Source organism: Euprymna scolopes, chromosome 11, assembly GCF_053919585.1.
Source record: "Euprymna scolopes isolate OS-2025 chromosome 11, ASM5391958v1, whole genome shotgun sequence".
Lineage (NCBI taxonomy): Eukaryota > Metazoa > Mollusca > Cephalopoda > Sepiida > Sepiolidae > Euprymna > Euprymna scolopes.
In genome coordinates, this window is record NC_136492.1 from 1,465,001 (window position 1) to 1,489,963 (window position 24,963).

A 24,963-nucleotide genomic window follows, 5' to 3' on the forward strand; every position below is an offset into this window, starting at 1 on the left:
TGGAAAATTTATTTTTGTGTGTCTTGTCAGTAGCTGAGAAGCGTGAAAACTAAATCGTCAAACGATATGAAAGATGCCAATTAGCAAAAATAATTTCTATCAGTAGTCTGGGATTTATTGTCTTATATTTCCCCGTACAAACACATAAACCGAAACCAAAGAAGAAATGTCGCCAAAAAGTGTTTTTGCGTAGAGGTGTGAACACTTTTGAATTCACTAATTCCTTTAATGTCCACTTTACTTGATGTTAACGTTTTGAAATTGTTAAATTTTTTCACACTTTTTTACCAATGGTTTCTCAATGCTGGCTAGGGAGACCCCGGATATATATATATATATATATATATATATATATATATATATATATATACATACATATATATATATGTGTGTGTGTGTGTGTGTGTGTGTGTGTGTGTGTGTACATATATATACATATATCTATATAAATATATATCCACATATGGATATATATATACATATATATACATATATATACGTATATATACATGTATATACATATATATATGTACATATACACGCGTGAGCCCTCAAAAAATGGGCCAAACAAATTTTATACATTTTATGGCACTAAAAGTTATATTGAACAAAGAACAATTGAACAAGGAAACTTAAACGAGACTAATAACACAGAACAAGACATTCACTTGAAAAAATGTTTAGTATGGAATCGCATTCCCTTTTGATTTCTTTTAAAGATAAATCCTTTTAGACATGCTCTCAACCAAAGTGGAACACTGTGAAGAGGAGATGCTATACCATTCGCTTTACACAGCTTCCCAGTTTATCATTGTTCGAAAAAGTTCTTCCATCCAATGCACGAGATATTTTGGACCAAATATTTAAATCGGGGCTTTGACCTGACCAAAATGTCACATCAATTGAATTATCAGAAAACCATTTTTTGTGACTTTAGCAGTGTGTGCAGGGGCAGTATCATGTTTTAAAATAATGTTCTTGGATATTCCCAGTTTCTGGATTCTTAGTAACAGTCCTGTTTTTAACATTCGAATGTATTTCTTTGCGTTGATTGACTTCTCACATCTAATAAGTTCCCCAACTCCTGCTGCAGTAAAAGTTCCCCATACCATTATCCCTTCATTCCCGTGTTTAACTGTCGTTTTTATGCAACTTGGCGAAAATCTTTCTTCAGTTCTTCGATTGCGCCGTTCAGGAGCATCGGGAACATCACTAACAAGACAAAATCTGGATTCTATCTAACCGGAATACATTCTTAAACCAGTCTGTATCTTTCTTTCCATAACACGAGAAAACTCTCCTTTTATCATTGATGTTCTTCTTAGATAAAAATGGCTTCTTAGCACGCCTTTTAGGGGAAAATCCCATTTCTTTAATTCGTCTAGATATTGTATATCAAGAAAGAGTATTTCAGCCTCTGTTTTTAATTCTTTGCTATGGTCAACATAAGTTTTCTTTCAATCCTTCAAAACAGTTAATTTTAGCCTGTGGTCGTCCTTCAAAGTAGATGCTCTAGGGCGACCAAATCCAGATTTTCCTTTTACCAAGCGTTCGACTTCGAACCTTTGACCAATTCGCTTCACTACAGAAAGAGATGTTTTCACATTTTCTTTTCTTAAAATATCAAAAAATCTGTTTGTAAGTCATTTTGGACTGTCTTAATCCTGTAATTTAGTTTTTTTATATACTCGCCAAGATTTTTTTTTAAACTAAAACTTAAAAAATATATAATATATAAACATTAATACGAGAAAAATCTCTTTCTATCACTGATGTTCTTCTTAGATAAAAATTACTTCTTTGCACGACTTTTAGAAGAAACTATTTCCTATATATCTTGGAAGAGAATTTCTAGCTCCTGTTTTTAATTCTTTGCTACGGTCAACATAAGTTTTCTTTCGATCATTTAAAACAGTTAATTTAAGCCTGTGGTCGTCCATTAAAGTAGATGCTCTAGGGTGTCCAAATCCAGATTTCCTTTGACCAATTCGCTTCACTACAGAAAGAGATGTTTTCACATTTTCTTTTCTTAAAATATCAAAAAATCTGTTTGTAAGTCATTTTGGACTGTCTTAATCCTGTAATTTAGTTTTTTATATACTCGCCAAGATTTTTTTTAAACTAAAACTTAAAAAAATATATAATATATAAACATTAATTCTATTTCCGACTATTTTTGCATCTTAGCCTGGCTGAAAAAATTTTTTCGGTGGGGGTTGTCACCACCTCTATGTCTGTCACCCGCCTCCCCCCTAGTTACGCTAGTGCTGGTGGTCGAGAATGATGTTCTATGCGTTTAAAATTTACCAGCACAAAAAACGCTGAATATTTATCATTTTATTATTAGCAACAAGACAATTCAATTTAAAATGATTTAAGAATCTTATATGAGGATCATTTTTATCTGATTCCGATGCCAATTCCGATACTTTAAAATGCCCCTATTTCGATTCAAGTTACTCCTCCCAACTCTAGTCCAACAAAATAAGGAAATTTACCGATATCTTTAAATATTTTGTTAGTATGCTGGGTAGAGATAGAACCCTAGATGCCGAAATAATTAACATGATAGTCCAGACTAATTTTTGCTAAGTATGAAAAGCGTGTCTCGTCAGATCGAGGAATCACTGTGAAAGCAAAGATCAGTGTATATGGGTCATGTGTCTTAACTTGTCTACTGTATGCATCACAAACATGGACTTCATATCGAAGGCATCTTAAAGCTCTGGAAAGGTTTCATCAAAAGTGCATCCGTAAAATACTGAACATCACTTGGAAGTCTATTACTCCTAATACAGTCGTTCTTGAACAATTCAACAACTTTAACATAGAAATGAGGATTATCAAAAATATGATTAGTTGGACTAGATACTTAATGAGCTTTTCAGGTTAGAGTCCTGTCAAGTGAACGTCATGACCGATAAGAAACAATGGTCATCACTTGCAACTGATTTTATCTTCGTCTTGTTGCAGGTATAGATTGTCGAAAATGTTGGCACTTATTACTTTTTCTTTATTTGTGTCATTTCTATATTTTTAATTGTTTTTTTTAATTCATCTTTACCATAAACAAAACAAATTGCAACTTAGACTTAAGAGGCTACTATTTGAACTTCTGCATATCAGTACAGTTGGGGAAGCAGGTAGCGGGAAAGAAATTTCACAGTCAAACCGTTCTAGGGAAGAATCTATAAGAGTAGAAAACTTTCTGACATTTAGGGATCTCAACAGTGAAGGGGTGTGATTTTGTTGCTAACCGGCTTTGTGGGGATATGTTCGTCGAGGGGGTACTACGAGCTCATCAGAGAACATTCCAGTAAAATTCTTGTAAAACATGCACATTAAAAAATATATAAGCACTATTTTTATAGGGATGTAAATATACTCATATTTGCTGCGTGTTGGTTTTTCTGTCCAAAATTCGAAATTTTCCATGGAATCTTGCTCGTCCATTATTTTCTAAATTTTCTAAAAATAATTTTCTAAATTTTCTAAAAAATTAAATTTTCTAAAAAATTAAATTTTCTAAAAAATTAAATTTTCTAAAAAATTAAAGTTAGCAAAACATGTTTTCGCGTGAGAAGACGCGTCGTATGCTTGAGACACAAGAAATGGAACAAGCATTTTCTTTCTCCAATCCAATACTGAACTAAGAACAACTTCTTAATTAACTACGTGTTTCAACTGACGTAAGCATAGAATGGCAGTTATTAATTAATCTTGTTTGTGTCATTTTTGTATTTAAAACGAACGTAAAATACGCTTAAATATGATATTTCAATTTGTCCAGATTTCGTATAGATTTCTATAGAATCGTGATTTAAAAAATAACAAAAAATATATTTCGGTGCCATCAGCTAGAATCAGAACCGAGAGCTAAACTGTAGCATTCAAAGCTGGTGACGTTCCCACTGTACCCACGTGACACGCATTTGAACCGATTAAAAAAATAAAAATTGAAAATAAGATGAATGTACAAAATGTATAAGTTTTTTTTTTAATTTCGACCCATTTTTGACCCTTAAAAACTATTTTAACCGGCTAAAGATCCATAAGAGAACGGTCCATAAATAATTCCATCGTTTGAGGCACCTACTGCCGCTCTGCGACTTATAATTTCGGAAGAGATAGAGTTTAAAATATCAAGACAGATAGACAGACAAACATACAGACAGTATGTGTTGATCAAAAAAAGTGGTAGTACCTATTTACAATGCCTCCCCACGGGACAGAGTTAGACACCAGGGTCGTTTTTTAACGTGGAGAAAAGGTACAAAAATAAAAAAAATTGTCTCAGCCGTGAAGAGCTGTTTCTCTACTGACAGAGAACAAGAAATGGAAGTGCAGCATCCGAAGAACAGATACTACATTTTGATCTTGGGCAAAGAAATAGTGGTAGTAGGCAGGCAGGCTCGAATGTGAAGAAAGGTGTTAAGAATTGTAGTAGCGTGGGGAGGAAATCAAAACAGGATGAAGACAGGTGTTAAAAATGTGATAGTAGGGAGGCGGGCTCGAACCCGTGACCCGAAGGCGGAAAACTAAGTGAGAGAAAAGCTGTCAATGTCTCCATGACACGACCGGATAGCGGGTTATCATAAATGTTCTTAATAATTATATGTATTGTTTCTACTACAGGTATATTTGTAAATAAACTTTCCACATCGCGAGAAGCAATTATTTTGTTTTCTGGTTGCATTGATTTTAATAATTGACTTAGTTCAACACTATATTTGCTAGGAATATATGGGCTAATAAGCTCATTTCATGTTTTTTATTAGACGATAGATGGGAGTAGGAATTTGGGATATGATAGGTCGGAGTGGAAAATCAGGTGTATGTATCTTGACTGTGCCATATAGATAACCAGGTGTATTATTTTAGGGAGTTGATAATTACCACTTTTTTGCATTATTAACTGTAATGAGTTTTAATGTATTTGTAAGATTTTTACTAAATTTTTTAAAACTTCGTTTTATCTTCTCTTCTATATAAATAAAATGAACTCATTTTTCCCGTCTGATTTTGACATTAATACGATTAAAAATCAAGATATTTCATGCAAATATAATATGCACAAACGGCAGAACAATGTCTGAGGTGTGTTATAGGCTTATTATTTCTCAAATTCCTCGATAATCTTAGATTTCTATACTTTTTCTGCTGAGAAGTCACGGCCAAAATCGGTTAAGATCAATGGAAGTGGTAAAATATTTTCCCTCTAATAAATTCCTCCTCCCCCTGCCACCACTTAACACCGTTTGGGGATCGTTCACAAGGAACAGTTGAGAAGAGAACACCGGTTTGGCTTCGTAGTTCTTTCATGTGAAGTTATTTAAACTCACTAAACTAAGCTGCAGTGCTCTGTGGCGTAGTGGTTAGCGTGCTGGACAATTCACATTATATTTTCACGTTCGCGCCGACCTACCGTAGTCGTTTTTTTTTTTTTTTTTTTTCCTAAACAACTGGAATGGACCTTTCTTGGTGGCCGAACTGTTAACGTTGCAGATGTTTTTTTTTTTTTTTTTTTTTTTCACACTTTATTTTCCTACTTTTACTCATGACTCCGGGTTTGATCCTTCCTACTTACCTACCATAACATTTTTAAAACTCCCCCCCGTCCCGGAAACAAACACTCGGGCAACGCCGGGTACCCCCGCTAGTTATTAAAATATTTTTAAGTTTTTCATCATAATCGGATTGTTATGTAGTGGTCTTATTAGATGAGATGATGTATATTATATATTTGTTTTTGTTCATATTGGCAAGATAGACATATCGGTATATATAATAAGAGGGTACATTTTTAATACAGAGCCAGGAACATGTAATACATAATGAGAGGGGGATAGATACATGGATAGAAGAGAGATTGACATTTATACAGTTCTGGGAGTGTTTCTATAAACATTATCTTTCTTTAACACATGTATTTTTGAGATGAGGATTATCAGTTCTTTTGTCACAGAAGGGGACATTCATTATTTCTTGATACTGAGAGGGAAACACATTCTTAAGATGATGAGGAAACATTACTTACATGCGTGCATACACAAAGTTCTTTATACAGATGAGTGGAACACAAGTTGATATAAATGATTCACAATACCTTTGTTTGTTGAATGCCACAACACAAGACAGCTGTTATAAAATATGATGACGTCCTTTATTTCTTTGACCGGTCAATGGTTTCGCATCAAGGAGTTCAAATGATTTCCTTCTTCTAAACCTTCGCTTCCAAAGGATGGATGTCAGCTCTCTGTCTGACCCTGTCCGGCCTCTGACTCGGCACTGACTTCTCTCTCTGACAACTCTGACTATATTGACTACTCATCTCTTACTCATGACGTCATTGTATGACCAAACAACGTGCATATCGATTCCGTGGCCTGACATGCCTCACGTGTCTCAACATGCACTGTTCCTTACATGTCTACGACAAGAGTTCTCTAACCTATTTCGGCCTAACCTACTTTCAAATATGTTTTAACATTTTCCTATTTCGTTTCAAATTCCTTTTTCAATAAACAGAATTGAATCATCAAATAACTATTTCAATGACATTACTAAACAACGAATTCCTTTCTCAACAAACGTCTGCTTATTTATTTTAAACTCTCGATCGGAATTCTCCTGAATCTTAACTCAAAACCTAGCTTCCCAGATTCAAATTATCGGACAATTGTGGCAATATTTTTGTGGCAATATTTTTGTGGCAATATTTTTGTGGCATTATTTTTGATTGATGATGAGGTAGAGAATTTATTTGCTGCCCACATCAGCAAAATTTGGAACAAGGCCAAAAAGTGGGGGTCCAGAAGGCTCCCCTAAAGGAGGGGCACTCCTACAATTGTAAAAATTGCCTGAGTAACCCCGTCGCATTCCCCGGTCGGGTCGCCTCAGGCAGTAAGCGATAAACTTACTCAACCGGAAAGCCCAGTGGCAAGGCCTGGGAGGGTGGACCTCCTAGGTATTACCCAGGCGGCGTACCTCAGTCCGAGAGGTGCTGGGCCGGCTCCCGGCCCCTCACCTGTTGGGCTGAGTGTCAAGTGACGAATCCTTGTACTACCCTGTCTACCTGCAGCCGAAGCCGCTAGGAGACACATCCCATCACAACAGAATTGTAATGGGTTAGTTATTTAATTGCCGCCCACATCAGCAAAATGTGGCACAAGGCCGGAAAGTGGGAACCCCGCAGGCTCCCTTAAAGAAGGGACACTCCTGCAATTTTAAAAATTGCCTGAGTAACCCCGTCGGCATTCCCCGGTCGGGGCGCTTCAGGCAGCAAGCAATAAACTTGCCCCACCGGAAAGCCCGGTGGTAAGGCCTGGGAGGGTGGACCTTCTAGGTATTACCTAGGCGGCGTACCTCAGTCCGACAGGTGCTGGGCCGGCTCCCGGCCCCTCACCTGTTGGGCTGAGTGTCAAGTGACGAATCCTTGTACTACCCTGTCTACCTGCAGCCGAAGCCGCTAGGAGACACATCCCATCACAACAGAATTGTAATGGGGTAGTTATTTAAATGCCGCCCACATCGGCAAAATGTGCCAAAAGGCCGGAAAGTGGGAACCCCGCAGGCTCCCTTAAAGAAGGGACACTCCTGCAATTTTAAAAATTGCCTGAGTAACCCTGTCGGCATTCCCCGGTCGGGGCGCTTCAGGCAGCAAGCAATAAACTTGCCCCACCGGAAAGCCCGGTGACAAGGCCTGGGAGAGCTGGGTATGACCCAGGCGGCGTACCTCAGTCCAGCAGGTGCTGTACCGGTTCCCGGCCCCTCACCTGTTGGGCTGAGTGTCAAGTGACGAATCCTTGACATGTACTACCCTGTCTACCTGCAGCCGAAGCCGCTAGGAGACACATCCCATCACAACAGAGTTGTAATGGAGTAGTTAGTTAATTGCCGCCCATATCAGCAAAATGTGGCACAAGGCCGGAAAGTGGGAGCCCCGCCGGATCCCCTAAAGAAGGGGCACTCCTGCAATTTTAAAAATTGCCTGAGTAACCCCGTCGGCATTACCCGGTCGGGGCGCCTCAGGCAGCAAGCAATAAACTTGCCCCACCGGAAAGCCCGGTGGCAAGTCCTGGGAGGGTGGACCTCCTAGGTATTACCCAGGCGGCGTACCTCAGTGCAGCAGGTGCTGGCTGGGCCTGTTCGCGGCCCCTCACCTGTTGGCCTGAGTGTCAAGTGACGAATCCTTGACTTGTACTACCCTGTCTCCATGTAGCCGAAGCCGCTAGGAGACACATCCCTACACAACAGAGTTGTAATGAGGTATGATCCCACACAGTCGGGCGATTATATTTATATACGATGCTGCATGGAACTGACGATTCGAATTAATTCACGTTCTGCTGCCAAACAATCAGAAATCAGAATTGCCCCATAAATATTAAACCTTTTCTGTAGCAATTTCACATGGTTTTTCTGTCTCGACACGGTAAGAATCTTTTGCTCTGTGGAACTGTCTACTGCAAACCAGTTACCTCTCAAGACTTGTTTAGAACAACGAACAATCGGAAACTGTTCTGTCTACTGCAAACCAGTCACCTCTCAAGACTTGTTTAAACCAATGAACCATCGGAAACTGTTCTGTCTACTGCAAACAAGTCACCTCTCAAGACTTGTTTAGAACAACGAACCATCGGAAACTGTTCTGTCTACTGCAAACCAGTCACCTCTCAAGACTTATTTAGAACAACGAACCATCGGAAACTGTTCTGTCTACTGCAAACCAGTCACCTCTCAAGACTTATTTAGAACAACGAACCATCGGAAACTGTTCTGTCTACTGCAAACCAGTCACCTCTCAAGACTTGTTTAGAACAACGAACCATCGGAAACTGTTCTGTCTACTGCAAACCAGTCACCTCTCAAGACTTTTTTTAGAACAACGAACCATCGGAAACTGTTCTGTCTACTGAAAACCAGTCACCTCTCAAGACTTGTTTAGAACAACGAACCATCGGAAACTGTTCTGTCTACTGCAAACCAGTCACCTCTCAAGACTTTTTTTTAGAACAACGAACCATCGGAAACTGTTCTGTCTACTGCAAACCAGTCACCTCTCAAGGGTTTTTTTAGAACAACGAACCATCGGAAACTGTTCTGTCTACTGCAAACCAGTCACCTCTCAAGACTTGTTTAGAACAACGAACCATCGGAAACTGTTCTGTCTACTGCAAACCAGTCACCTCTCAAGGGTTTTTTTAGAACAACGAACCATCGGAAACTGTTCTGTCTACTGCAAACCAGTCACCTTTCAAGACTTGTTTAGAACAACGAACAATCGGAAACTGTTCTGTCTACTGCAAACCAGTCACCTCTCAAGACTTGTTTAGAACAACGAACAATCGGAAACTGTTCTGTCTACTGCAAACCAGTCACCTCTCAAGACTTGTTTAGAACAACGAACCATCGGAAACTGTTCTGTCTACTGCAAACCAGTCACCTCTCAAGGGTTTTTTTAGAACAACGAACCATCGGAAACTGTTCTGTCTACTGCAAACCAGTCACCTTTCAAGACTTGTTTAGAACAACGAACAATCGGAAACTGTTCTGTCTACTGCAAACCAGTCACCTCTCAAGACTTGTTTAGAACAACGAACAATCGGAAACTGTTCTGTCTACTGCAAACCAGTCACCTCTCAAGACTTGTTTAGAACAACGAACCATCGGAAACTGTTCTGTCTACTGCAAACCAGTCACCTTTCAAGACTTGTTTAGAACAACGAACAATCGGAAACTGTTCTGTCTACTGCAAACCAGTCACCTCTCAAGACTTGTTTAGAACAACGAACAATCGGAAACTGTTCTGTCTACTGCAAACCAGTCACCTCTCAAGACTTGTTTAGAACAACGAACAATCGGAAACTGTTCTGTCTACTGCAAACCAGTCACCTCTCAAGACTTCTTTAGAACAACGAACAATCAGAAACTGTTCTGTCTACTGCAAACCAGTCACCTCTCAAGACTTGTTTAGAACAACGAACAATCGGAAACTGTTCTGTCTACTGCAAACCAGTCACCTTTCAAGACTTGTTTAGAACAACGAACAATCGGAAACTGTTCTGTCTACTGCAAACCAGTCACCTTTCAAGACTTGTTTAGAACAACGAACAATCGGAAACTGTTCTGTCTACTGCAAACCAGTCACCTTTCAAGACTTGTTTAGAACAACGAACCATCGGAAACTGTTCTGTCTACTGCAAACCAGTCACCTTTCAAGACTTGTTTAGAACAACGAACCATCGGAAACTGTTCTGTCTACTGCAAACCAGTCACCTTTCAAGACTTGTTTAGAACAACGAACCATCGGAAACTGTTCTGTCTACTGCAAACCAGTCACCTTTCAAGACTTGTTTAGAACAACGAACAATCGGAAACTGTTCTGTCTACTGAAAACCAGTCACCTTTCAAGACTTGTTTAGAACAACGAACAATCGGAAACTGTTCTGTCTACTGAAAACCAGTCACCTTTCAAGACTTGTTTAGAACAACGAACCATCGGAAACTGTTCTGTCTACTGCAAACCAGTCACCTCTCAAGACTTGTTTAGAACAACGAACATTCGGAAACTGTTCTGTCTACTGAAAACCAGTCACCTCTCAAGACTTGTTTAGAACAACGAACATTCGGAAACTGTTCTGTCTACTGAAAACCAGTCACCTCTCAAGACTTGTTTAGAACAACGAACATTCGGAAACTGTTCTGTCTACTGCAAACCAGTCACCTCTCAAAACTTGTTTAGAACAACGAACATTCGGAAACTGTTCTGTCTACTGAAAACCAGTCACCTCTCAAGACTTCTTTAGAACAACGAACATTCGGAAACTGTTCTGTCTACTGCAAACCAGTCACCTCTCAAGACTTGTTTAGAACAACGAACATTCGGAAACTGTTCTGTCTACTGCAAACCAGTCACCTCTCAAGACTTGTTTAGAACAACGAACATTCGGAAACTGTTCTGTCTACTGCAAACCAGTCACCTCTCAAGACTTGTTTAGAACAACGAACATTCGGAAACTGTTCTGTCTACTGCAAACCAGTCACCTCTCAAGACTTGTTTAGAACAACGAACATTCGGAAACTGTTCTGTCTACTGAAAACCAGTCACCTCTCAAGACTTGTTTAGAACAACGAACATTCGGAAACTGTTCTGTCTACTGCAAACCAGTCACCTCTCAAGACTTGTTTAGAACAACGAACATTCGGAAACTGTTCTGTCTACTGAAAACCAGTCACCTCTCAAGACTTGTTTAGAACAACGAACATTCGGAAACTGTTCTGTCTACTGCAAACCAGTCACCTCTCAAGACTTGTTTAGAACAACGAACATTCGGAAACTGTTCTGTCTACTGCAAACCAGTCACCTCTCCAGACTTGTTTAGAACAACGAACATTCGGAAACTGTTCTGTCTACTGAAAACCAGTCACCTCTCAAGACTTGTTTAGAACAACGAACATTCGGAAACTGTTCTGTCTACTGCAAACCAGTCACCTCTCAAGACTTGTTTAGAACAACGAACATTCGGAAACTGTTCTGTCTACTGCAAACCAGTCACCTCTCAAGACTTGTTTAGAACAACGAACATTCGGAAACTGTTCTGTCTACTGCAAACCAGTCACCTCTCAAGACTTGTTTAGAACAACGAACATTCGGAAACTGTTCTGTCTACTGAAAACCAGTCACCTCTCAAGACTTGTTTAGAACAACGAACATTCGGAAACTGTTCTGTCTACTGCAAACCAGTCACCTCTCAAGACTTGTTTAGAACAACGAACATTCGGAAACTGTTCTGTCTACTGCAAACCAGTCACCTCTCCAGACTTGTTTAGAACAACGAACATTCGGAAACTGTTCTGTCTACTGCAAACCAGTCACCTCTCAAGACTTGTTTAGAACAACGAACATTCGGAAACTGTTCTGTCTACTGAAAACCAGTCACCTCTCAAGACTTGTTTAGAACAACGAACATTCGGAAACTGTTCTGTCTACTGAAAACCAGTCACCTCTCAAGACTTGTTTAGAACAACGAACATTCGGAAACTGTTCTGTCTACTGAAAACCAGTCACCTCTCAAGACTTGTTTAGAACAACGAACATTCGGAAACTGTTCTGTCTACTGCAAACCAGTCACCTCTCAAGACTTGTTTAGAACAACGAACATTCGGAAACTGTTCTGTCTACTGAAAACCAGTCACCTCTCAAGACTTGTTTAGAACAACGAACATTCGGAAACTGTTCTGTCTACTGCAAACCAGTCACCTCTCCAGACTTGTTTAGAACAACGAACATTCGGAAACTGTTCTGTCTACTGCAAACCAGTCACCTCTCAAGACTTGTTTAGAACAACGAACATTCGGAAACTGTTCTGTCTACTGAAAACCAGTCACCTCTCAAGACTTGTTTAGAACAACGAACATTCGGAAACTGTTCTGTCTACTGCAAACCAGTCACCTCTCAAGACTTGTTTAGAACAACGAACATTCGGAAACTGTTCTGTCTACTGCAAACCAGTCACCTCTCAAGACTTGTTTAGAACAACGAACATTCGGAAACTGTTCTGTCTACTGCAAACCAGTCACCTCTCAAGACTTGTTTAGAACAACGAACATTCGGAAACTGTTCTGTCTACTGAAAACCAGTCACCTCTCAAGACTTGTTTAGAACAACGAACATTCGGAAACTGTTCTGTCTACGGCAAACCAGTCACCTCTCAAGACTCGTTTAGAACAACGAACATTCGGAAACTGTTCTGTCTACTGAAAACCAGTCACCTCTCAAGACTTGTTTAGAACAACGAACATTCGGAAACTGTTCTGTCTACTGCAAACCAGTCACCTCTCAAGAATTGTTTAGAACAACGATTTTTCGGAAACTGTTCTGTCTACTGCAAACCAGTCACCTTTCAAGACTTATTTAGAACAACGAACCATCGGAAACTGTTCTGTCTACTGCAAACCAGTCACCTCTCAAGACTTGTTTAGAACAACGAACATTCGGAAACTGTTCTGTCTACTGCAAACCAGTCACCTCTCAAGACTTGTTTAGAACAACGAACATTCGGAAACTGTTCTGTCTACTGAAAACCAGTCACCTCTCAAGACTTGTTTAGAACAACGAACATTCGGAAACTGTTCTGTCTACTGCAAACCAGTCACCTCTCAAGACTTGTTTAGAACAACGAACATTCGGAAACTGTTCTGTCTACTGCAAACCAGTCACCTCTCAAGACTTGTTTAGAACAACGAACATTCGGAAACTGTTCTGTCTACTGAAAACCAGTCACCTCTCAAGACTTGTTTAGAACAACGAACATTCGGAAACTGTTCTGTCTACTGCAAACCAGTCACCTCTCAAGACTTGTTTAGAACAACGAACATTCGGAAACTGTTCTGTCTACTGCAAACCAGTCACCTCTCAAGACTTGTTTAGAACAACGAACATTCGGAAACTGTTCTGTCTACTGCAAACCAGTCACCTCTCAAGACTTGTTTAGAACAACGAACATTCGGAAACTGTTCTGTCTACTGAAAACCAGTCACCTCTCAAGACTTGTTTAGAACAACGAACATTCGGAAACTGTTCTGTCTACTGCAAACCAGTCACCTCTCAAGACTTGTTTAGAACAACGAACATTCGGAAACTGTTCTGTCTACTGCAAACCAGTCACCTCTCAAGACTTGTTTAGAACAACGAACATTCGGAAACTGTTCTGTCTACTGCAAACCAGTCACCTCTCAAGACTTGTTTAGAACAACGAACATTCGGAAACTGTTCTGTCTACTGAAAACCAGTCACCTCTCAAGACTTGTTTAGAACAACGAACATTCGGAAACTGTTCTGTCTACTGCAAACCAGTCACCTCTCAAGACTTGTTTAGAACAACGAACATTCGGAAACTGTTCTGTCTACTGCAAACCAGTCACCTCTCAAGACTTGTTTAGAACAACGAACATTCGGAAACTGTTCTGTCTACTGCAAACCAGTCACCTCTCAAGACTTGTTTAGAACAACGAACATTCGGAAACTGTTCTGTCTACTGAAAACCAGTCACCTCTCAAGACTTGTTTAGAACAACGAACATTCGGAAACTGTTCTGTCTACGGCAAACCAGTCACCTCTCAAGACTCGTTTAGAACAACGAACATTCGGAAACTGTTCTGTCTACTGAAAACCAGTCACCTCTCAAGACTTGTTTAGAACAACGAACATTCGGAAACTGTTCTGTCTACTGCAAACCAGTCACCTCTCAAGAATTGTTTAGAACAACGATTTTTCGGAAACTGTTCTGTCTACTGCAAACCAGTCACCTTTCAAGACTTATTTAGAACAACGAACCATCGGAAACTGTTCTGTCTACTGCAAACCAGTCACCTCTCAAGACTTGTTTAGAACAACGAACATTCGGAAACTGTTCTGTCTACTGCAAACCAGTCACCTCTCAAGACTTGTTTAGAACAACGAACATTCGGAAACTGTTCTGTCTACTGAAAACCAGTCACCTCTCAAGACTTGTTTAGAACAACGAACATTCGGAAACTGTTCTGTCTACTGCAAACCAGTCACCTCTCAAGACTTGTTTAGAACAACGAACATTCGGAAACTGTTCTGTCTACTGCAAACCAGTCACCTCTCAAGACTTGTTTAGAACAACGAACATTCGGAAACTGTTCTGTCTACTGAAAACCAGTCACCTCTCAAGACTTGTTTAGAACAACGAACATTCGGAAACTGTTCTGTCTACTGCAAACCAGTCACCTCTCAAGACTTGTTTAGAACAACGAACATTCGGAAACTGTTCTGTCTACTGCAAACCAGTCACCTTTCAAGACTTATTTAGAACAACGAACCATCGGAAACTGTTCTGTCTACTGCAAACCAGTCACCTCTCAAGACTTGTTTAGAACAACGAACATTCGGAAACTGTTCTGTCTACTGAAAACCAGTCACCTCTCAAGACTTGTTTAGAACAACGAACAATCGGAAACTGTTCTGTCTACTGCAAACCAGTCACCTCTCAAGACTTGTTTAGAACAACGAACATTCGGAAACTGTTCTGTCTACTGAAAACCAGTCACCTCTCAAGACTTGTTTAGAACAACGAACAATCGGAAACTGTTCTGTCTACTGCAAACCAGTCACCTCTCAAGACTTGTTTAGAACAACGAACATTCGGAAACTGTTCTGTCTACTGAAAACCAGTCACCTCTCAAGACTTGTTTAGAACAACGAACCATCGGAAACTGTTCTGTCTACTGCAAACCAGTCACCTCTCAACGAAAATATCTGAAGAGAGCACACTCTAAGCTTGAAACGCGTTATAAAAATATTTTAAAATAAAAATATGATGAAAACCTTTAAAAAAAACCCACAATTGTTGATGGCTACACTCTTTTAAATATACATTTTTTCTCTCGTTGGAACTACACAACCATCACTTTAATATATATATATATATATATATATATATATATATATATATATATATATATATATATATATACTCATGAGCTCGACTAAAAACAAAAGGAGGGTAAGAAAGTGGATTGTGTAACCGTGCCATCATAAACAAAGAACACACACAGACACACAGACACACAGACACATACACACACACAGACACACACACACACACACACATATACATATATATATATATATGTATACATCAACCTGATTTTTTACTTACTTTGACCGCATGCTTTTCTTTGGCAAACAAAAAAATGTTGCCAAAAACAATTATCCACCATAAATAAACCAACGTTGTTCATAGCCACACAATTTCCTTCCGACAAATTAGGTTTGGAATTGTTCCAATACCCATCCAAATCATTGTTCTGTCCCTTTGAATAACCTGTAAATTAAAAATAACTACATTAAAATAATTACAATAAAAGAACAACATAAAAATGCATTAATAAAACTAACAATTTTTTTACATATTAAACATTTTCTTTATAAATATGGACAGTCCTTAACCTAATGCAAATTACCACATCGATTTCATGGAGACAGGATTTTTCTTCTTCGAATACTTTCTTAGCAATGTGTCGATATATGTGTGTCCTTTTTCCCTTGTGTTTTGTTTTTTACGTTTTTTTTTAATTGTCTGCCTGCGTTTTTATCTGCATTATTCCAATTTCGATATCAATCAAATCTTTGTTTAATAATCTATATTTTCCGTCAGTCTTTCCTTAACTTTTGTGGGGTAAGGTACTGATTCATTTTCTAATTTTGTTAGGACACGCCTCCTCATTTCCACATCTCGACCAGAAATCAGTCCTTGCGCAAATACTAAACCTCTAAAATCGTCTGCACTGACGTGTGCAAGTTTGACTTCGTCACAATTTTTATTTACCACGGCTGTGTACGTTGCGAAATCATCTTCGCCATTCTGCAACTTTAGACATGACAAACGCTTATGGAATAAAGAGATTTTCGGGCTAAATAGAAGTTCCACCATCTCAGCGAAAGATAATTTCGACATTTTCTATGGCAAAATAAAATCCACTTCTTATGCGCGGTTGTCTCTAGTTTCCGTTTGCAGTCGATTCTAAAAAAAATGTTCATACCGACGAAAAAAATCTTCCAATGATTTACCTTCTTCAGGTTCGTAGTAGAAATTGCTAATCGCATTCCATATTAAGTCTTATGAAAATGCAGTATCATTATCAGTGGACGTATTATTTTTATGACTTGTATAAACTGCTCTTATATGTGCTGTTGTTTTTGTTGTTGTCATTCATCTTAGCGTTTCTTGTGTTCAAATAACTGTTGTTGCCATTTATCTGGGCGTTTCTGTTGTTGTTGTTGTTGTTGTTTTTGTTGTTGTTGTTTTTGTTGTTGTTGTTGTTGTTGTTGTTGTTTAAATTGCAGTTTCAATAATTGTTCGAATGTACTTTGCACGGAGTACATCTTTGTATCATGAAAATGCAAAATTACCCAATTGTAGCAATGCATTTTTGGCAAATTATGTAAATATATTTTGTAAAAAATGATTATTTAGTAAATTGATCAGAAATTTATTTGATTTTAAAAGAAAAAACATGTAATGAAAAATTATAAATAAATATATTATCAATACATTTTGTGATTATAAAAAGGATGGTTGAATTCATTTTAATTTGTAAGAAAAAACTATAAAATCCAAAATCAGCGAATCATCAACAAATTTTGTTATTATAAAAAATTATTTATGTATCTTCGACATAATTTATGTATACTTTTTAATTTTAATGAAATAAAACAGTTTTTCTCATTATAATTATTAAAATGAAACAACAATCTTTTTTATGACAATATATTCATAATTCGATGATATGTTTTTTTTTTTTTTGTTTTGTTTTTTTTTTGGCGAATAATAATTAATTTAATAATCATATTTTTATGACGACAAAATTTATTGATAACTTAATGATTTTAGATTTTTCACACGATTAAATATGTTTCTTTTAATGTTTTATATGCAATTAATTTTATTTCTTCTGTCAAAAAAATCATAATCAATATAATAATCGTTTTTTATAATGAGAAAATTTATAAATATTTAAAATCTTAAAAAGTGCAATAAAATGCCAATTACATTTTCATTAGTGCATAACGCACACCTGATTGAGTGTAAATGAAATAGTTGTTGTTTTTAATTCTAGTATCTTCCTTTTTAAAGTTTAATATTAATAGTTTTCGGTAAAATAATTTTCCGGGTAAACATTTTGTTGAATATTTTTCTGTTGATGCAGAAATCTTTTTTCAATAAAATACCTAACTTTTTAAAATTATATTTATCAACAACATTAATAACAACAAAAATAATAAAATGATATTTATTAATTAATCAAACATGCTTAGAATAACATGAAAAGTATCATCACATTTTGTAATATTTGTTTTATTATTCAATAATACAAGAAGTTTTTTTTCTTTTTTGTTTCGTAATAACACAAGTTGTGTTAAAAAATAAAGTAATTTTTTAATAAATATATTGTTTTTGTTTTTTGTATCTTGACTCCGTAACTCCGTTGCGTTCAGTTGCGTTACATAATCAACCGTATCCGATGTTGTACGTTGTTCGACTGAACAACGTACAACATCGGAGCCGATGCGTAATTCGCAAGTGGGGTAGCAATCGTGTACGTCAGCCAATCACATTTTATAATTTCATCCTGTTTTATTTTTTCTTTGTTAAACACGTGATTAATTAAAATTAAATTATAATCACATCCTTCCATTTGAAATAATAGTATGATTAAATGCTAGCTTCATTTCAAAATATAAACAACCTTCTGATTTAATTAATCGATACCGGTGTTGAACATAAAGAGTCCCTTTTTACCGGTGTTGAACGTAAATAGTCCCTTTTTAAGGATTACATTGTTCGACTAGTATTTTCAAGTTTTACGATATCTTTTTGTTCATTTAATTGTTAGGTGGAAGGGTACTCTTGCATAATTTGACCCGAATTCTCGTGATTTCCCGTCAAGCCCGGATCGGGCGAGACAGGCAATCATCGGTGTCAGCCGAGCGTCGTTCAAATATTGAAACCCTAATTCGACTTTAAAACGTTATTATTTTCTTTTTTTTTTAATGTTTTTAGTAATTTTTTAATTTATGATTAGTTATCTTTAACGATTTATTTATTTTGAATTTATTTTTTTTTTTGTGTTTCAATTTCTGGAGTTTGCTTAGCCAATGAAAAAGCGATATGTAAATGAAAGCAGACGACATTCGAATTGGAAGAAATCGACTGAACCCCCAAAAGCTGACAAACAACTATATTTTCAGACTCGCCAAACAGAAAAAAATGACAGGCAATGAAATAAATCTGTGTAGGTTAGAAAAAACAAATGAAACGCCGATGCAGACAATCTCATATTGTCAGGAAAAGAAATTGCTTTCCCGGGAGCTTCTGGGTACATATTTACTTGAATTTATGTGGAGACAAAAATATTGAAACGAACCTTTTGTCTCCATCATAAATCACATTTCCGAAAGCTATCCAGTTGGGAGGGGGTCCTTCCGTTTTCTCTACCCCATCCCATCACCTCCCTCTTTGCTATCGATGGCCGATCAAGTCAGTCGACCGAAGTAAAAGATTCCTAAGGAAATATCCTCATCTCAAGAAAGCCCTTCCGCCGGCAATTAACAACCGAAAAAAATCACTATTTCTTTGGAAAAAAAACATTTTTTCTATTTCTGTGCACCCCCACCCTAAAACACCTGACTGAAAAAAAAAGTCTTGAAAATAAAATAAAAATCAAGAAAACAATACGGTTAAAGAAAAACAAAAAATTGTACTTAAACCTAACATACGGGTAAACAACCTTTTCTTGAAGATAACAATATTTACATAACTTGCTGTTGATAAATATTTTGCAATAAATAAATACTAAAATAGGTGCTAAGCAGAGAGTGACCCGCGCTATTTTTTCAATCGTATTACCAAGTTTAATTAACGTTTTTATATGTTTATTTTTTATTCAATTGTAAGAATAGGTACAAAACACCCTTCCCTCTCCATGTTAAGAATGGCTTTTTAAATAATAACGTTATTATTTCAGCACGGATCACTCTCTGCATAAGCACCCTAAAATTAATTAAATAAACATATTTGCTTTTTTCAGTGTAGGTTTTTTTGTTATTTTTTTTATAATTTGTATTTTTTTCGGTTTGTTTTGCTTTTTTCCTTCTACGTCTGTTACGCTGCTCGGCTGACACCAATGATTGCCGGTCTCGCCCGATCCGGGTTTGACGGGAAATCACGAGGATTCGGGTCAAATTATGCAAGAGTACCGGTGGAAGTATAGAATACTTATTTACAAACAGCCGTACACACAAGCAGCTTTAATTAAAACAAAAAGATAGCATCATTAGTCTTAACAAGCGATCACCTAGAAGGTGTGGTTGCAGCCGGCAGCTATTGTGTGAAGTTAGTATTAATAGTAGCTTAGCGTCTTTTGACAGAAAGTTTACTATAAATAGTTACAGCGGAAAACTAGCATCATTAGTCCTAACAAGCGATCAGTTAGAAGCGTAGTTGGCGCTAGCAGCTATTGTGTAAAGTTAGTATTAATAGTCGCTTAGCGTCTTTTGTCAGAAAGGTTAGTATAAATAGTTACAGTGGAAAACCAGCATAATTAGTCCTAACAAGCGATCAGTTAGAAGTGATAGTTGCAGCTGGCAGCTATTGTGTAAAATTAGTATAGTTACAGTGGAAAAACCAAAACAACCAAATCTCTAAAGTATTTTTTAAATCGATTTTATATCAAAATATATAAAATATCTCTAATAAATCAGAATAACATGGCATTATTATTATCACTATTCCAAAGGAATTCATTAAATATTTGATGAAGAAATTATTTTTTTATGTTACACCTGCAGCTAGCTCTCTCTCTCTCTCTCTCTCTCTCTTTCTTTCTCTCTCTTTCTCTTTCTCACTCTCTCTTTCTGTAAAAATCAATGTGCAAGCGATAGTTCTAGCAAGCAGTCTGCCTGATGCTGTTAGAAATAAAGAGTAGTAGTAACAGTAATGAGTACAGTTATTAAATGTTATGTTATGTTAGTATGAATAGTTGACTGGTTGGAAAAACTTAAGGAACGATTAAAAAAAATTAATCTATATTATATCAAATTATATAAAATAATACCTGAAATGAAACAGAACATGAAGATTATTATTATCACTATTCCAAAGGAATTCATTAAATATTTGACGAGGAAATTAAAAATTTGTTTTTTTCTTGCCGTACCTACGGCTTCATTACTCAATAGTAGTCTGCAAGTAACATTTTGTTTAGCCGAGCAGCTACTTGCTTGACTAATAAATCTTTTCCGCTTTTTATTTTATATTATTATTGGTATGTTGTTGACATCATCATTCCTATCACTATCACTATTGCTGTTATTATGTTTATTCCTAATACTAATTTTTCTGACAATAGTATTTTTATAACTATTATTATAATTACCTCCATCTTTATTACCGTTTTTTAATCATTATTACAAAATGTGTTACTATTATTACTAAGATAGTTATGATTATTAGTGGTTTTACTATTATTATTATTATTATTATTATTATTATTATTTGTCATCATTATCATCATCATCATTAACATCATGACATTTCGACAGCCTTATAATTACTTTGAAGCTAAGAATCTGCCACACTTAAAACTTTCTAATCCTCACTCCCCTACCCTTAAACGGGTAGGGGAGTGAGGATTAGAAATCGAATTTAACAATTTATAGAAAGAATTGTTTCGGTCTGTCTAGACAATATCCGGTCGGAGTAATACAAACTTTCACGGGATGATTTTTTTTTTTTAGCCTGCTCTTAATTCTTTAAAATTTTAATCTGAAATCACTTTTTTCTAATTAAACCGACGATGAACGGTGAATTGGTGTTTTTCTCTTGTTTTTATTTTTCATCCCATTTGACTGGAGATCAACTTCTCTTTGGGCTACTGCACTGTTGGAAAAACAATGTTCATTATTTTGGCTGCTGTAAAACTTTCCAACCTGACTATATGCATCATTAAAATGGATTTCATTTTGGACTCCATTCTCTCTAAAGAACTATTTTCGCCTTTCGGATTACCTTGAAAGAATTTTCGTGCAAACTGAAATATCATGCGCGTTTAATTTTTATATCTTTTTGCATATCCAACATTTTTTCACTTGCTTTTTTTTTGGCAATTTATGACTATAATAAATTGCGGTTCGACTTAATGCCATAACTAAGAAATTCTAGCATTGCTACAAATATAATTTGCTGATTTCTTTATGTCCTCTGGTGAGAAGAATAGCAAAAATAGCATTCTTTGAAACTCCGCGGAATAAGCATTTTGTAAATAGTTTTTTAGTATTCAGTCGAACAATAAGTTTTGATTGTAAAGTTTAACTTACAGTTTTAATTTTCTTTCTCTTATATATATATATATATATATATATATATATATATATATATATATATATATATATATATATATATATATTCGCTAAATACAGACCAATCCACATAATGATTTAAAAAAAAAATGAAAATAAAGGTTAGCTAACGAGGTTTCGTTCCTCGCTCAACAGAGCTAAATCGAGGAAAATATGATTTTTAAAAATGTCATGAATATGACGTAAGGAGGAAAAAAAACGAAAAATAAATGGGGAAAAATTACATAGAGACTAAATTAAATCCTAAAATATTTTCTTTTTGCTTGCAAAGAGAAGGTCTCAAAGACTTAATAAAAATAGTCTCTAGAATATTCAAATGAAAGGGCGAGTGCGACTTACTCAAGATCATAAACATGTCAGCACTGAAATTCGTGGCACACGCATGGTTATTTATAAAGTGGTCGCAAATCGCAGAACTATACGTATTGTTCAGAACATCCAAGGGTGAAAAAATTGCATAAAGAATCTATGCTGGTACATTTTGTTTCAAACGGAAATCTAATATTTGCGATGTTCGCCAACATAGTGTGGACTGCAACTACATTTAAATAAATAAACAAATAATACAATTATTATGGTGGGGGACATTCTTGCGAATGGACGGCAAAATAGGTCTAGTTGAAAAAACAACACGTGGATTCGATGCAGAATAACACCGTTGCACAGACAAAGATATGTGCTTAGCCAATCGGTGCTGATGTTACCTAGCCAAGGTAGATGTAGGTAAACAAGACATCTATTAACTATGATTTCTTTACGTTTATAAAAATTGGAAACTTTCTTATTAATAGTAGTTTCAACAATATCTAATAGGTAACCTTTGTTACAAAGGGTCTTAGTAATAAATTTAAGCTCGTCATCCAGATTAAATTTAGAACAAATCATCAAGGCCCTATATGCTGAAGTCTTAATTTAATTGTATTTTTAATTTGTAGGACAAAAAGAGTCTCAACGCGTATAGAGACCAGTAAAGGTTGGTTTACGATAAACAGAAGAAAACACGAGGATGTCTTGGACACAAGAGCATCTAAAAACGGAAGAGTAGAATTCGTTTCCTTGTCTACCGTAAACTTAAGGGCTGGAAGAACGTTATTGAGGGACACAAAAAAAAGCATTCGCGTTCGTCTCGTTGTCAAGTAAGCAAAGAATGTCATAAACGTAAAGAAAATAAATGTCTGGTTTGTGCAAACCAGACAATAGACCCTGTTCATGAAAACCCACAAAGATATTAGCCAACGTTGGTCCCAATAGGGAACCCATAGCCACACCATTTTTCGTTCCCCCCCCCCCGCCATATTCATGACCCTTTTTTTAATCGAATTTTCCTCGATTTGGCCTTGTTGAGTGAGGAACGAAAGCTGGTTAGGTAACCTTTATCTTCATTTTTTATTTTTTAAAACCATTATGTTGATTGGTATTTAGCCATTATTAAATTCTGTACGCCCCAAATATATATATATATATATATATATATATATATATATATATATATATATATATATATATATAAGTCTGGGTAGGTTTATTCATTAAAAACGTTGAGTGAAATTTGAAAATCAAATAAGAGACGTGTTACATTTAACACTTTTAAGCCAAATAACGAATTTTTTTTAACTTTATAAAATAAACGAATATATATATATATATATACACATACATATATATATATATATATATATATATATATATATGTAAACATATATATATATATATATATATATATATATATATATATATATATAAACATATATATTAATTTATATATTTATTGGGAAATGTGATTTTTTCAAGTATATATCACTTTCATATACTAATCTTTAATTTATAAAGCTCAATGTAATTACAGAGCATATAGCAAAGAAATGACAAAAGTCTATATTCCAAATTTTATGATGATGACCATCTTACAATTTATTCTTTTTATTCCGTTTACATTTACAATTCTTAAGAATACCCGCTCCATAGTACAAAACCATTCACTAAATTATTATATCAATCAATGAATCTATTTTGCCCTTAACTCATCAGAAGAAATAGCACTAAAAGAAAATAAAATGCATTTGGGCATGATTACAAAATTCGAAAATTTGAAGAGAAGTTGCATTTCACTTTTAATTTATTGTTTATTATGCCATGAGTTATGGGTAAAATACGTTCATTGATTGATATAATAATAATAATAATATAACAATTAAATGAATGATTTTGCGCTATTAAACAGTTACTGTCAAGTTTTATACATGAATTTAAATATTTGGAAACTTAAATTTTATAAAAAAAGAAAAGAAAGTCGAATTTTCGTGATGTGTAGAAACACTTGAAAATCTGGATAAAATCAACAGCGAAAATCGACAATTTATCTACAACTTACCGATCCAAAAATGATTTGCATTCTTGAATTCGTTCGCTGCCGTTTCTTTCAAGTAATTTAATTCACTAACATTTTTCGGATTGGCCAATTTACTTCCGTACCTAAAAATATATAACAAAATACGAAAATATGTCTTCTAAATGTTAATATATTTTGTACTTCATCCTAATGTAACGTTACATGGCGTTACACTTTACATTAGTAATTCATAAAAATAAAACTGGAAAAATATAATAAAAATCCGGTCGGCATTATTTTCTTTTTTAACAAAAACATTTATTAACGCTATGTGTCATATTTTTCGAACCCATCCAGAATTAATGCCTCTTACCTTGTCCATGTTACACGAACATATCTGTTTGAATATGTGTAAACGCACACACACACACACACGACCTGCAAGAGCTGATCATCTCCATTATGTCTTTGTCTATGTAAGACATCAGCATGGCTAATCTGTTGTTAGTAAAAGTACACCAGCTTAAAGGTGTCTTCCATTTATGTCAATCATGTGATCTAGATATTTTATCTCGTTCATGAGGAAATCACACTTTGATTCTTTTACTTTAAATCCGAAGTTTTTAATTCTTTTAAAAACCTCCTATATATGTTTGTATGCTCATCTGCGGATTTACTGGAAACA

The 24,963-nt window shown here is 35.9% G+C and overlaps 2 protein-coding genes across 3 annotated transcripts in view; both read right to left on the bottom strand.

Annotated features, from left to right (window-relative positions):
* LOC145288257 (uncharacterized) overlaps window positions 1–24,963 on the bottom strand; it is a 298,307-nt gene that overhangs the window by 110,534 nt on the left and 162,810 nt on the right. The gene's annotated exons all lie outside the window — the stretch shown is intronic.
* The window catches only part of LOC145287719 (uncharacterized), a 158,471-nt gene that overhangs the window by 57,100 nt on the left and 76,408 nt on the right, over window positions 1–24,963 (bottom strand). For both annotated transcript variants that reach the window (XM_080135471.1, XM_080135470.1), the window contains exons 4-5: window positions 24,321–24,421; window positions 15,690–15,854 (exon numbers count right to left, since the gene is read on the bottom strand). In XM_080135471.1, coding sequence (XP_079991597.1) covers window positions 15,690–15,854; window positions 24,321–24,421 — 266 coding nt within the window. The remainder of the gene's footprint in view (window positions 1–15,689; window positions 15,855–24,320; window positions 24,422–24,963) is intronic.